Below are 14176 nucleotides of genomic sequence, written 5' to 3'. Positions count from 1 at the left end.
CAAGATCAGGAGTCAGAAGTAACCAGAGGGGCCCTGGACCAAGATACAGAATGGAAGCAGTAACCAAGCAAGAGGGGAGGCCCGCAGCAGGGTAGTTGGAGTGCAGTTAGGGTGGGACCAGGAAACACACAGTGAGTGATTCAGGCATGGTGATCCTGCCCGTGGCCTCCTACACGAACTCCAGTGTGCCTCAGAAATTGAGGGCTGAGGCCAGGTGCAGTGGGTCACACCTGTAATCCCAGTACTTTGGAAGGCCAAGGTAGGCAAATCACCTGAGGTGAGGAGTTTGAGACCAGCCTGGCCAACAGGGTGAAACCCTGTCTCTAGTAAAAGTACAAAAATTAGCTGGGCATGGTGGTGGGCGTCTGTAGTCCCAGCTGCTTGGGAGGCTGAGGCAGGAGAATTGCTAGAACCCAGGATGCAGAGGCTGCAGTGAGCCAAGATCGGCTCTTCAGCTGGGCAACAGAGTTACTCCATCTCAAAAAAAAAAAAAAAAAAAAAGGTTGAGGACTGAGTGTAAAAGAACATTAATGCTGTAGACAGTGAGGACAGGCAGCAGCCAGTTCTCAAATGGTGACTTTCAAATACCGAGTGCATTTCAGTGTTGGTAGTACTGTGTAATGTCATTTCAGTCAGCAAGATGGCCTTCCATTCTTGTGATAAGTGTACAAGTCTCATTTTAGGATCCTAGCTGCTTTGTCATGTCATTTGACCTCCTAGTACTTGGAGGGTTGATGTGTGTGGGCCTGGGATTGTCTGAGTGATCAATGATGCCTCAGGCTTTCCCTAAACTGAAGGAGGTGACAAGACGAATGGCCACGGTTCATCCTTGGAGCCCTTGTTTACTGTCTCTCTCTCTTTAGAGCCCTGCGCTGGGTTACGCCTCAGATGCTGTGTGTCCCTGTTAATGAAGACATCCCAGAAGTGTCTGACATGGTGGTGAAGGCGATCACAGGTCAGTGAAACCAAGAGCCTTTTTATTGGGATGTTCTCCCCTTAAGGGTAACATGTTGCTGTAATATTAGTCTATACATTTGTAAAATGCAGATTGTCGAAGGTACATTGGAATGTAGTAAAAGTGATTTGTGAGATTGTTAGTTTTATGAATTTGATGGCATTCAGAAGAGCAGGTTAACTCTTTTCCCCCTTTATTTTCAGGGATTATGGTCCCATTTCTTGGGCATTGGAGTCTCGCGCTGTTGCCCAGGCTGGAGTGCAGTGGCGCGATCTCGGCTCACTGCAAGCTCCGCCTCCCGGGTTCACGCCATTCTCCTGCCTCAGCCTCCCGAGTAGCTGGGACTACAGGCGCCCCCCACCTCGCCCGGCTAGTTTTTTTGTATTTTTTAGTAGAGACGGGGTTTCACTGTGTTAGCCAGGATGGTCTCGATCTCCTGACCTCGTGATCCGCCCGTCTCGGCCTCCCAAAGTGCTGGGATTACAGGCTTGAGCCCCCGCGCCCGGCCTACAAATTTCTTAAGTTTCAATTGCATTTATATATTCAAAATAATTTTGGAGAGAGGAAGGGAACTGGTAAGGCAAGGTAATCCCCATGCTGGAGGAACATATTAAAATGATGCCTCTGACTGGTTGTTAATTAGAGAAGCCCTGAGAGTTATTTTTCTGGTTTGATCGCTAAATAAATGAAGTGCCCCAGGTTGATGTGGCGCTGCTGTTCTAGACAGGTGCAGCCTCCTTATAAGGTTTGTTTGTCATTCATGGGAATGACCCAGCAAGACTGCAACACAAACGTTTCAATTTAAAAAAAAATCTTAATGAAGGGATGTTCAACTTTGGCCAGTGTCTCCTTTATTAGAAAGAAGACTTAGAAAGGCTTGTTCATGTAGACATTGTTAATGAAATTCTACTGGAAAGGAAGCGGGTCAGTTGATTAGTAGTGTTGGAGGCTGGCCATCGAGTAGGCTCCTTTTGTTATAGGAACCAGAGACTCACTCAAGCCACAGGAAGAGATGGAGGTTTGCTGAGGGTATTATCAGGATTATAAAGGAGGCGAAGTCTCTCAGGACCCTACCCCCCAGGTTCCTCCAGGGAGTGGGCTATCTTACTGCCTTTACAACGGCAAGAAGGTCTGCTCCAGGCATTCTCTGCTGATGTGATTCTTCCACTTTCTCGGGTTCTGCTTCTCTTTGTGTATCTTCACATGTCAACTCCTGTTATTAAGTAAATTACTGGTTTCTATAATTTCCTGTGCAAGTTCTGGAGGTAGAATCCAAGTGGCCCAGGTCAATACTATTGTGTTTTTTTCTTGCAAGCTTTTCTGCTAGGCTATGGCATAGGTCATGACTACTCTGCCTCCTGCACCGTTTGCTCCGGGAACCCCATAAGAAGTTGAAGGTGGAGGCCTTCTAAAAGCCTGAATACGGACCTGGGACTTGTGTTTTTTCTGACTCTTACTAGAAAGTTCAAGATCAGCTGGTTTATATTTAGAGTGTTCCATGGGAGTTTTGTCCAAGCCAACGTAGCCTTTATGGCCTGTTGCTAACAGGGAAGTCCCCAGGCTTCCTGGCCTCTTTCTCCCAGGTAGGGCATGGTTCACTGGGGCATCAGCTGGTAGCAAGTGTTTGTGTGACGCATCAGTGGTGAAAGTAGAGGTGGGTGGCCTGAGGGATCAGGGAAGTGTATCTGTGTTCCCCGAATAGTGAGACTCGATGCGAGAGGCTGCCCATCAAGTTACGCAGTGTGGGTCACATTCTTCTAGGGCAGGAGACTCATGTTCTGGGCTGACAAGTAACAAATACGAGGTCTGTTGAAGAGAACTGCATAAAATTTTGAGAGTCTTCAAGGCCTCTTCCCTGAGGTCGAACACTCTTCAGGACTTCTGAAAGGAAGAGTGTGTCACCCCAGGAAGGGGACCAGAGAGTCCATCATCAGCTCCTCTTAGCTCCAAGAGTTTAGGACAAGGAGAGTGTCAGGGCCTGTGGCTGATGGTGGAAGTTTCCCTTTCTCTCTCTGTTTTGTTTAATTTTTAATTTTTGTGTGTACATAATAGGTGTATAGATTTATGAGTTCCATGAGCTATTTTGATCCAGGCAGGTAATGAGTGGTAATTGCCTTAGAGGAAATGGGGTCCATCCTCTGAAGCATTTAGTTGTTGTGTTACAGACAATCCAGTTATATTCTCTTAATTAATTTTTAAGGTACAATTAAATTACTTTTGACTATAGTTCCCCTGTAGTGCTAGCAAATACTGGGTCTTATTCATTCTTTCTAACTTTTCTGGTTATCTGGTTACCCCTTGGCCGCTATACCCCCACTATCCCCCATGCCCCGCACTACCCTTCCCAGCCTCTGGTAACCATCCTTCTGGTAAAACATGCTTGAACTGTTTTAAGTTTTTAGCTCCCGCCAATGAGTGAGAACATGTGATGGTTGTCTTTCTGTGCCTGGCTTATTTCACTTCGTAATATCCTCCCGGAGTTTCATCCATGTTATTGCAAATGACTGGATCCCATTTTTTGATATGGCTGAATAGTACTCCACTGTGTGTGTGCGCCACATTTTCTTTATCCATTCATCTGTTGACAGACACCCTTTCCCATTTGGCTTCGCCTGCATGACTTCTGTGTGGCTATGGGGGCAGTGGTTCTTAGCCAGGCACCAGTGGTCCCCCAGAGACATTGGATAGCATCTGGAGACTTACTTATTTATTTATTTATTTTTGAGACAGGATCTCTGTGTCACCCAGGCTGGAGTACAGTGGCACGATCGTGGCTCACTGCAGCCTTGACCTCACAGGATCAAGCGATCCTCCCTCCTCAGCCTCCCGAGTAGCTGGGACCACAGGCACGTGCCACCACACCCAGCTAATTTTTGTTCACATTCTGTAGAGACAGAGTTTCATCATGTTGCCTTGGCTGTTCTCGAACTCCTAGACTCAAGTGATCCTCCCACCTTTACCTCCCTAACTTACTAGGATTACAGGTGTGAGCCACTGAGCCAGGCCTGGAGACATTTTAAAATGTCCAGCTGTGGGGGTACTCCTAATATCTAGTGGGTAGAAGCCAAGGATGCTATTAAACATTCTACAATGCACAAGATAGTTCCCTACAACAAAGAATTATTCAGCCCCAAATGTCAGGAGTGTCCATGTAGAGAAACCATGACCTGGAGGTATAGCCTTTGATTTCACAACTACATTAAAGATAAGCCTGGACACCTGGACCCAGCAGAGATGGAGCGCACACTCAGCCCTGTGCTTCCTATTCACGACAAGGCAGAGCCCTGGGAGAAGACATAGAGCAATTATGCAGGGCTCTGAAGAGTAAATCATAGCAGGCAGGCTGGGGAGGGAAATTATTAGACAGCAGTGAGTTTCCTGGGTGTTGCTTTCTACTCGCATATCTCCTAGTTGAGACTTTGAAGCAATGCAAATCGTGGAATCGCACACCAGGATGGGAATCCAAAGAGTTCCATGAAGACTTCCTTCAGGCTGGAGGATGCTAGGAAGGGGTATCTGCAGGATGAAGCATGTGGAAGAAGTCCCTGGGGGTGTTTATCTTCCTTTATTCTCCTTTTCCTTCCCTTCTCTCCCTTTTTCCACCCCAGCCCTGCCTCATGGCAATAGCAGCCACACACACATCCAGATAAAACATAATTCACTTTTTACTCGCTTTCAAAATGTCAACAATAAAGATGAATAGGATGCCAGATGAAAGAACACTGATAAATAAAGATTAACAAGAAAGTGGTTTAAACTTTAAAAGAGAAAGAAAAAATCAATAAAAGGTAGAAAGCTAAAGATAAATCAAGGTAGTAAAAATGGCTTTAAAAAATCTTACCCAATCTTACCCAATTCTTATGTATAATAAGTTCCATATAAAAAGAAAAATAAATAGATCAGTATAACAATAATTATAACCCAGAATTAAAGGATTAAAGGAAGCAAACAATAAAATAAGCAAAAATTATGTAATTCACACAGTAGCCTCATAAGTAAGGGAGTAAAAGCACTCATAAGTTAAAATAAGGCCTGTGCACTACCTAGCACATCTGTCCCCTACACGTTGTCTGTCCCCTACACGTTGTCTTTCATAGCAGATGGGCCTAGGAGGCGACCTCAGGGATGATCTAAGAACAGAAAGAACCCTTTGGTAGACCCCACTGCCTGGCCCGAGTCTGAAACTTTTATTCCTGCTAGTGGCAAGAATTTGGTGTAAAATTAAGCTGCCTTGGCTATTTTATGATGTTCCAAGTTGCCGGCAGATGTGCACCCCCAGAGGCACGCGTGTGTTTCAGCACCCTTCGCTGTCCCCCAGGCTCGTTGGAAAAGAGTGGGCGTTCATGAGAGCCCACTGCTTGGACTTAGTGGTAGTCGTGGGTAGTGAAATTTTTCCCTGGGAGAGGTAAAATGTTATTTTGAGATTAAATGTATTCCCTTGCTTGATCCCCTCTGCCAATCAGCAGGTGTGAATGTCGTGATTTCTGTAGCTAGGGGAGATCCACATGCTGGAGAGTTGGTCACTGTAGACCTAAGTGTGTTGGATTCCAGTAGCTGTTTTTTTTTTTTAAAAAAAAAAGAAAAACAGGATTTTGCTCTCTTGCCCAGGCTGGAGTGCTGTGGTGTGATCACTGCAGCTTCAACCTCTCGGGCTCAAGCCATCTTTCTGCCTCAGCCTTTCGAGTAGTTGGGACTATAGGCACACACCACCACACCCGGCTAATTTTTGTATTCTCACATCCAATACAAAGATGCTTTGTGTAGTAACCACATTTCTAAATAGCAGTATGCAAACTGGGACTGTCGAAAACATTCTAAAATGTAACAGAGGCACAGAAGCAGTAAAAAGATTCTTCATCAGACAACTTCTTCCTTCTCCATGGAGCTCAGAGGCAGCTTACATTGTGATTAGAAGTGTGGGCTTGGCCAGGCATGGTGGCTCACACCTGTAATCCCAGCACTCTGGGAGGCCAAGGTGGGTGGATCACCTAAGGTCAAGAGTTTGAGACCAGCCTGGCCAACATGGCGAAACCCCGTCTCTACTAAAAATACAAAAAGTAGCTGGGCATGATGGCGGGCGTCTGTAATCTCAGCTACTTTAAAGGCTGAGGCGGGAGAATCGCTTGTACCCAGGAGGCAGAGGTTGCAGTGAGCAGAGATCAGGCCACTGCACTCCAGCCTGGGCAACAAAGAGTGAAACTCCCTCTCAAAAAAAAAAAAAAAAAAAAGGAGTGTGGGCTTTACAGTCAGGTAGACATGGTTTCAAATTCCCACCCTGCTCCCTACTGTCTGTATGATCTTGGGCAAATCATTTAACCTCTCTGAACCTCAGCCCCCTCATCACTAAAATGGATAATATTAATAAGAGTATCCATTGCATAATCTGAGGATTAGAGAAATGTGCTTGTAGGGCACACTGTGTAGTACCTGGCTCTTGGTTCTGTTTTATGTGAGTGTGAGATCATATTTAGTAAGTCATGTATACACTAAGTTAACTGCTGGAAAGGGGGTTAGTGAGGATTCCTTCATAACTTTAGAGATAAAACATGATTTTCCTATTGCTTCTTTTTTGTGATTCTTTTCTCATGGGAAATACTGTCTTTTCTGCTTTGTAGATATCATTGAAATGGATTCCAAGCGTGTGCCTCGAGACAAGTTGGCCTGCATCACCAAGTGCAGCAAGCACATCTTCAATGCCATCAAGATCACCAAGAACGAGCCGGCGTCAGCGGATGACTTCCTCCCCACCCTCATCTACATCGTTTTGAAGGGCAACCCCCCACGCCTTCAGTCTAATATCCAGTATATCACGCGCTTCTGCAATCCAAGCCGACTGATGACTGGAGAGGATGGCTACTATTTCACCAATCTGGTGAGTAAGTGAGTTCTTGGTGTTGTAGAGAAGGACTAGGAAGGTGGTGGTTTTGGGGATGTGACAGGTGACTCAGGCCCATGACAGGTGAATGCTCCTGTTTGAGAAGGCAGCATGGCTGAGGAAGCTCACTGTGTGTCAGGGAGCACAAGGACCAGGCCATACAGACACTCTGCCTCCCAGCACTTGATCAGAGCTTGTGTTTGTCCTACGGAAACAGATGACATGTGTTGGGCATCACTCCCCACGGTCCTGTGTAGAAGAGTCCTTCACTTGACTGGGCCTTTTCAACCATGAAGAAGGCAAATTATATTTAATAAGGCTGAATATTTCCCTCATTCATTCATTCATTCATTCTACTACAGAGTCTCACTCTGTCACCAAGACTGGAGTGCTGTGGTACAATCGTAGCTCACTGCAGCCTTGACCTCCCGGGCTCAAGAAGTCCTCTCACCTCAGCCTGCTGTGTAGCTGATACCACAGGCATGCACCATTACACTGGGCCAATTTTTTCGTTCTTTTTTTTTTTTTTTTTAAAGAGATGGGGTCTCGCTATGTTGCCCAGGCTGGTCTCATACTGCTGGACTCAAGCAATCCTCGCACCTCGACCTCCCTAAGAGTTGGAACTGCAGGCATGAGCCGCCACTCCTGACCTGAATTCTTCCTTTTTCTTCCTACTAAACTCTGCTTATTTGCTTTCAAGGGAATGTACTATGAAGCTAATGAATTTGGAGCCTTGGGGCAGCTTATGGACTTGGTTTTTTGTGTTGAGAGCCTGGGAACTAAGAGGTGGGGAGGGGAAGCCAGGATGCATAGGGGGCATTTCTGATAAATTGCCAAAAAATGTCTTAAGACAGGTACTTGAATCTCTGAGACTCTAAAAATATGTCATGATTTATTTCTATATTCTAAGTATATATTCACATTTATACCTGCTTTTATATTTGTCACTTTTTTTCCTTTTCCTGTAAGTAGATTCCAAAAATTGTATAAGCCTCAGGTTCCTTCATACCTGGACCTGCCCCATCACTCATCACCCTCCACCATTGTGTTCAGCTACGTGTTACTCTAGTCACCAGCATCTCGGGAGTGATTTGCAGGTGGAGGGACTTGGGAATGCTCTTGATCAGATGCTTTCACCTTTATTCACACTGTTTTCCATCCTCCCAGGCACATGGTGGTTTAATCCATAGTATTAAAGTTTAAGTGGCCCATATAGAATGAGATTAGAAGTACTCATATATCTTTTTTCTTTTTAATTTTTATTTTTTGAGATGGAGTCTCGCTGTGTCACCCAGGCTGGAATACAGTGGTGTGATCTCAGCTCACTGCAACCTCCATCTCCTGGGTTCAAGCGATTCTCATGCCCCAGCCTCCCAAGTAGCTGGGATTACAGACGTGTGTCACCATGCCCGGCTAATGTTTGTATTTTTAGTAAAGACGGGGTTTCACCTTGTTAGCCAGGCTGGTCTCGAACTCCTGGCCTCACGCAGTCCACCCACCTCAGTCTCCCAAAGTGCTGGGATTACAGGCATGAGCCACCGCACCTGGCCTCATATTTCTTAATATAAATGAAACATACACTTGCCTGCGAGGGAAGAGCCTTTTGGATTCAGCTCTTTATCCAGAGTAGGTCAGACAACCTGGAAGTCCCTGAGAAGTGTGGACATGGCAGGTAGTGAGAGAAGTGAAGGAGGACCAGGACACATTCAAGTGTAGCCACGGTCACTGACAGTAGAGGTGGCTGGCTTGCACACACTCAGCAGCTTCTAGGGCCTTTGGCCTGCAGCCTTAAGTACTTTTGTGCCTTCCCTCTTCATCTTCTTCTGGCCTGACTCAGAGTCTGTCTCGTCCCCTGCACCCACTGCTCCAATGAAACTGCTCTGGCAAAAGTAAAAAGTTTCCAGCTGACAAACCCCGCGGGCACTCGCAGACTTCATCTTCCTTCGCTTCTCGTAGCACTCTTCATGAGTCCTTGGTTCTGCAACTTGTTCCTTGGCTTCCACAATCCCACTACTTCCTTGTCTCTTTGTAAAGTCTGTGTCTTCTACTTCCACCTTGAATTGTGTCATTCCCTGGGACTCCATCGTCTCTGCATCTCTTCCTGCACCATCTCCTCTGTCAAAGAGCTGTCACTCACCTGTGCAGTGATGACCCACAGCTCTGTGTCACCTGTCTTGACCTCACACTTGTATCGCACCTCAAATATAATTTGTTCAGAGCTACGTCCCCTTCAGATGTTTGTTTCTTTTCCAGTATTCTTTATTTCTGTTAGTGGCCATGCCATGTCTCCATTCACCTAAGTGAGGAGTTAGAATCACCTCCTCTCTCCAGTCACAGGGGCCACAGCAGCTCCACACACACCATGAGCCAGATGGGTGTGCGCTTCCGTTCTCCTCGGATGAATCACATTTTTCTTTTTCTTTATTCCTTTTCTCTAGAAGTGAGGTTTCCACCCCAACTGTTTCCCAGGCTGGTCTCGAACTCCGGGTCTCAGGCCTCCCAAAGTGCTGGGATTATAAGCATGAGCCAACACACCCAGCTCAGATGTCTGTTGAATTGGGCATTTGCAGTGGTATTTCTGTACTAGTAATTGCTACCATGTATTCATTGCTCACTGCAGGCCTCTTAGAAGCCTGTGACATGTGCTATGTTGTTAATTCTCACAATAAATCTGGATGGTATTTCCCCCCATTTACAGGTACAGAAACCTCAGAGAGCTTAAGTAACTTTCCCAGGGTCACTCACTGTTGTTGTTAAGTGAAAGAGGTGACAGTCAACTCAGGTACTGTCGCTTCAGAGCTGTTCTTTTTTTTATTTTTTTTTCCTCCTGAGACAGAGTCTTGCTCTGTCATCCAGGCTGGAGTGCAGTGGCATGATTTCGGCTCACTGCAACCTCCGCCTCCCAGGTTCAAGCGATTCTCCTGCCTCAGCCTCCCAGGTAGCTGGGATGACAGGCACCATAACTGCACCCAGCTAATTTTTGTATTTTTAGTAAAGACGGGGTTTCACCATATTGGCCAGGCTGGTCTCAAACTCCTCACCTCATGATCCACCCGTCCCAGCCTCCCAAAGTGTTGAGATTACAGGCTTGAGCCACCGGGCTCGGCCTGGAGCTGTTCTTTTAACCACTTGGTGTTAAAATATTTATTTGAGGATCAGAGGTCCGTGTGCCACATCAGTGTCTTGAGGACCTACACCCACTGTATCCTGGGTGGGGATAGCAGGTCTGGGAAGACTCAGACAGAATGGCTTCATGGTGTACCTGGGGAGGCTGCACCCAGACATTGGCCCCAGAGCTCCTGGGAGTGTACAGGAAGCATGACCGGGGATAGGAGTAGGTAATTTTCCAGGCTGAGTTACACGGAAGTTCATGAGTTTGTTTTGTTTACTTTTGCTTCTATTTTAAATTCTCTGTGATCAAAAGATTTTTACAAATCGATTGGAGTATGCGTAGCTTTCCTAATATGACTGTATTAACGTCCTCTTCTTGTAGTGCTGTGCCGTGGCTTTCATTGAGAAGTTAGACGCCCAGTCTTTGAATTTAAGTCAGGAGGATTTTGATCGCTACATGTCTGGCCAGACCTCTCCCAGGAAGCAAGAAGCTGAGAGTTGGTCTCCTGATGCTTGCTTAGGCGTCAAGCAAATGTATAAGAACTTGGATCTCCTGTCTCAGTTGAATGAACGACAAGAAAGGATCATGAATGAAGCCAAGAAACTGGAAAAAGACCTTATAGATTGGACAGATGGAATTACAAGAGAAGTTCAAGACATTGTTGAGAAATACCCGCTGGAAATTAAGCCTCCAAATCAACCGTTAGCAGCTATTGACTCTGAAAACATTGAAAATGATAAACTTCCTCCACCACTGCAACCTCAAGTTTATGCAGGATGATCACAGTTTACATGGAGAGTATTTATTTGAGCCTAAATTACAGGTAGCCCTTACTACACTCAACTGATTGGGATCTAGAATGTAACTAAATTGCTTATAAATGTCAGAGCATTTTTAAAGGTACAGTATATGGGGATTGTTTTGTTTTGTTTTTCCTAGCAGGGGAAGCTTAGTTAATAATAAAATACTATTTATTTGAGTTACTGATACAGATTCATTTAAGGCTTGTGTGCAAATTTTGTCTCAATCTTTTTTCCCTCCATGATTCTCCTATGTGCTTCCTCTGGCATCCACTGTGGTTTGGTAAATAATTGCCTTTTAAAGGACAAAACAAATGAATGCTACAAAGTGTATGTCCACAGTTCGAAATAATTTTATAATTGTAAAGATAGAAATTATATTGATAAGTAAATATGTAAAATTGTAAATATGTAAAAAAAAGAATGGTGTCTGCTGTGCATGGCATTTTATATGTTAATTTTTTAGTTTAAAATGAAGTATATTGAATGTTTGCCTTTAGCACCATTTTATTTGGTTTGTCCTACTAAAATGACTCGAGAAGTGTTTAGACAAACTCCCCTTAAGATGTGCACTCCATCTTTAAGAACGTATTAGCCCTAACTTTGAGGTTCTTTATAGTCAGAGACTATGACACCACTAAGGTTCAGAATAAATTTTAGGCCACATAAAATTGCTGTTTAATGTAGTCAATGGAAGACTTTAAACCATGCTTCTAGCTTATTTTTCCCTCATTCATTCAGCAAATCTCTGTTGGGTTCTTCAGTGAGAAGGAGCAGGCACTGGGCCTGGAATGGAAGGCGGGAATGAACTGGCCTCCCATGGTGAGAGGTGACAGGGTCCCTCAGCTATGAGATGCAGGGGGCGCCTTGCAGCCTCCATAATGTACATTTGACTCTCCAACAGTCCAGACACATTTTCTGAACCTCTTTCAGCACATTTCAGCCTCGGGACTGTTCACATTAGTGGCCTGAGAGGTGTTTGCCGTGGGGCCACCCCGTACCTGGGGGAATATTCAGCAACATTCCTGCCATCCATACCCACTAGATGCCAGTAGCACCCCCCAGAGCTGTGAACAGGTCTCTCCAGACATAGTCAGATGTCTCCTGGGGCCATATCACCCTCCATTAAGAACCACTGATCTCTTTTACAAACCAGGAGTTATGCTCCTGGTGGTTAATATGGTGTAACCAAAGAATCTTGCACTCAATGCACAGTGTGATGTTAACTAAATGAATAAAATATTTAGGAGGCTCAACAGCTACCTGCATTGTAGAACCTTTTCTTATCTCAGAAGAACCTTCCATAACCTAAATATACCATTAATGATGATTCTTCCATTCAGTGACTTCCATAGATTATGCAGCTATACTTGTGAAATAGTGCATGAGGCCCCAGGGCACCGTTCTCTAACAGCGTCACTTCACACAGGCAGCTGAGAAAGGTTCCCTTGCTTTTCCAGTATCTTCCTAAGGATGGAGCCCAAAATTGCAGAGCAGTAATTTTGGAATAAAACCAGGGTGGGTATAAAACTTCGTATTCTTAAATTTACATGTAAGGGCCGGGCATGGTGGCTCAAGCCTGTAATCCCAGCACTTTGGGAGGCCAAGATGGGCGGATCACGAGGTCAGGAGATCAAGACCATCCTGGCTAACATGGTGAAACCCCATCTCTACTAAAAATACAAAAAACTAGCCGGGCGAGGTGGCAGGCCCCTGTAGTCCCAGCTACTCAGGAGGCTGAGGTAGGAGAATGGCGTAAACCCGGGAGGCGGAGCTTGCAGTGTGAGCTGAGATCGCGCCGCTGCACTCCAGCCTGGGCGACAGAGCAAGGCTCCGTATCATCTGTCTCAAAAAAAAAAAAAAATTTACATGTAAGGTCTATCAAGCTTGACACATCTGTGTCATCATGCACTGAAGACAGGAAGCAGTTCACTCAGTCAGCTGGTTCCCAAGCTCGCACAGAAGGTGATGAGTTACTATCAAATGCCAGTGAGAATCTTCGTATAGAATAACCTGGGCCCAAGTGATTTCAGTAAAAAACTTCCCTTTCTTTGGTTTAATTTTCTATGTGCTTTTAGGTGCGAATCCAGATATGTGGTCTTAATTCCCCCTGGAAATACACAGTTCTTTTAGTTACTGTACACTCTGTTTGTTCAATAAACTGCATATCTGGCCGGGCGCGGTGGCTCAAGCCTGTAATCCCAGCACTTTGGGAGGCCGAGACGGGCGGATCACGAGGTCAGGAGATCGAGACCATCCTGGCTAACACAGTGAAACCCCGTCTCTACTAAAAATACAAAAACTTAGCCGGGCGAGGTGGCAGGCGCCTGTAGTCCCAGCTACTCGGGAGGCTGAGGCAGGAGAATGGCGTGAACCCGGGAGGCGGAGCTTGCAGTGAGCTGAGATCCGGCCACTGCACTCCAGCCTGGGTGACAGAGCGAGACTCCGTCTCAAAAAAAAAAAAAAAAAAAAAAAAAACTGCATATCAACTTCCCTCAAAAGCTGACTTTTTTGGGTCTCTTACATACCATAAAGTAGGTCATTGAATTGATTTTTTTTGGAAGTATCTCATATTGGTTAAATTCTTCTGGTATGGACTCTTGCCTTATATAGAGGTTTCTATTTTTCTTAAGTCAGCATCAATACAATGGCCGGAGTTTCTGTTTTTGCAACAAGAAGGTGTTGGTATTTTATGTAGGGTAAATGTGAATGGAATACACCTTTGGAACTGAAGTCGTTATCAATAAAGTTTCATAATCCATCCCTCTTTCAAAAATTGATTTGGTTCTTTCTTAGGAAAATATACATTATTAATATTCTCATGCTACAGAGGTTTTCTGGTTAAGCTATACCTAAAAATGAAACATGAAAGACATTTGCCAGTTAAAATTAAGAAGACAAGAATATTTGCTGTCACCACAATCAACCTTGTTCTGGCAGTCTTCAAACAGACATAAAAGTAGAGGAAAAAGGAGTTAACATAATCAGTATAGAGCTGTTATTGTCTGGTGGTGAGGACATGAACTCTGGAGCTGGAAGACTTGGATTTGGTTTTGAATTTTATTCCGCTAGTTATTAGCTCATTGGCCCTAAACAAATCTCTTGTTTGAGATCCGTCAGCTGTGAAATGGGGTTAATAATATTACTGCTTCATGGGGTTGTTGTCCGAACTTAGAAAAAATGATAGCTATTATTTGTAGATGGTTATTTTATGTAGAAAACTCAAGAGAAGGCTGGGTGTGGTGGCTCACGCCTGTAATCGCTTTTGGAGGCAAGGCAGGAGGACTGCTTGAGGCCAGTAGTTTGAGAGCAATGTCAGCAACATTTTGTAGAGACCCCCCTCTCTACAAAAACTACTAGCTGGGTGCGGTAGTGTGTACCTGTAGTCCCAGCTATTGTGGAGGCTAAGGTGGGAAGATCACCTAAGCCCAGGA

General features: G+C 45.0%; 1 protein-coding gene across 6 annotated transcripts in view; it reads left to right on the top strand.

Annotated features, from left to right (window-relative positions):
• Positions 1-12000, top strand: part of RABGEF1 (RAB guanine nucleotide exchange factor 1) — an 80447-nt gene extending 68447 nt beyond the window's left edge. For all 6 annotated transcript variants that reach the window (XM_077996649.1, XM_028845713.2, XM_028845711.2 and 3 more), the window contains 3 exons: positions 864-955; positions 6571-6827; positions 10324-12000. In XM_077996649.1, coding sequence (XP_077852775.1) covers positions 864-955; positions 6571-6827; positions 10324-10722 — 748 coding nt within the window. In that variant the 3' untranslated portion in view covers positions 10723-12000. The remainder of the gene's footprint in view (positions 1-863; positions 956-6570; positions 6828-10323) is intronic.
• The last annotated feature ends 2176 nt before the right edge of the window (positions 12001-14176 follow it).

The sequence above is a fragment of the Macaca mulatta genome, chromosome 3 (genome assembly GCF_049350105.2).
Source record: "Macaca mulatta isolate MMU2019108-1 chromosome 3, T2T-MMU8v2.0, whole genome shotgun sequence".
NCBI lineage: Eukaryota > Metazoa > Chordata > Mammalia > Primates > Cercopithecidae > Macaca > Macaca mulatta.
This window is presented reverse-complemented; position numbering and strand designations above follow the sequence as displayed.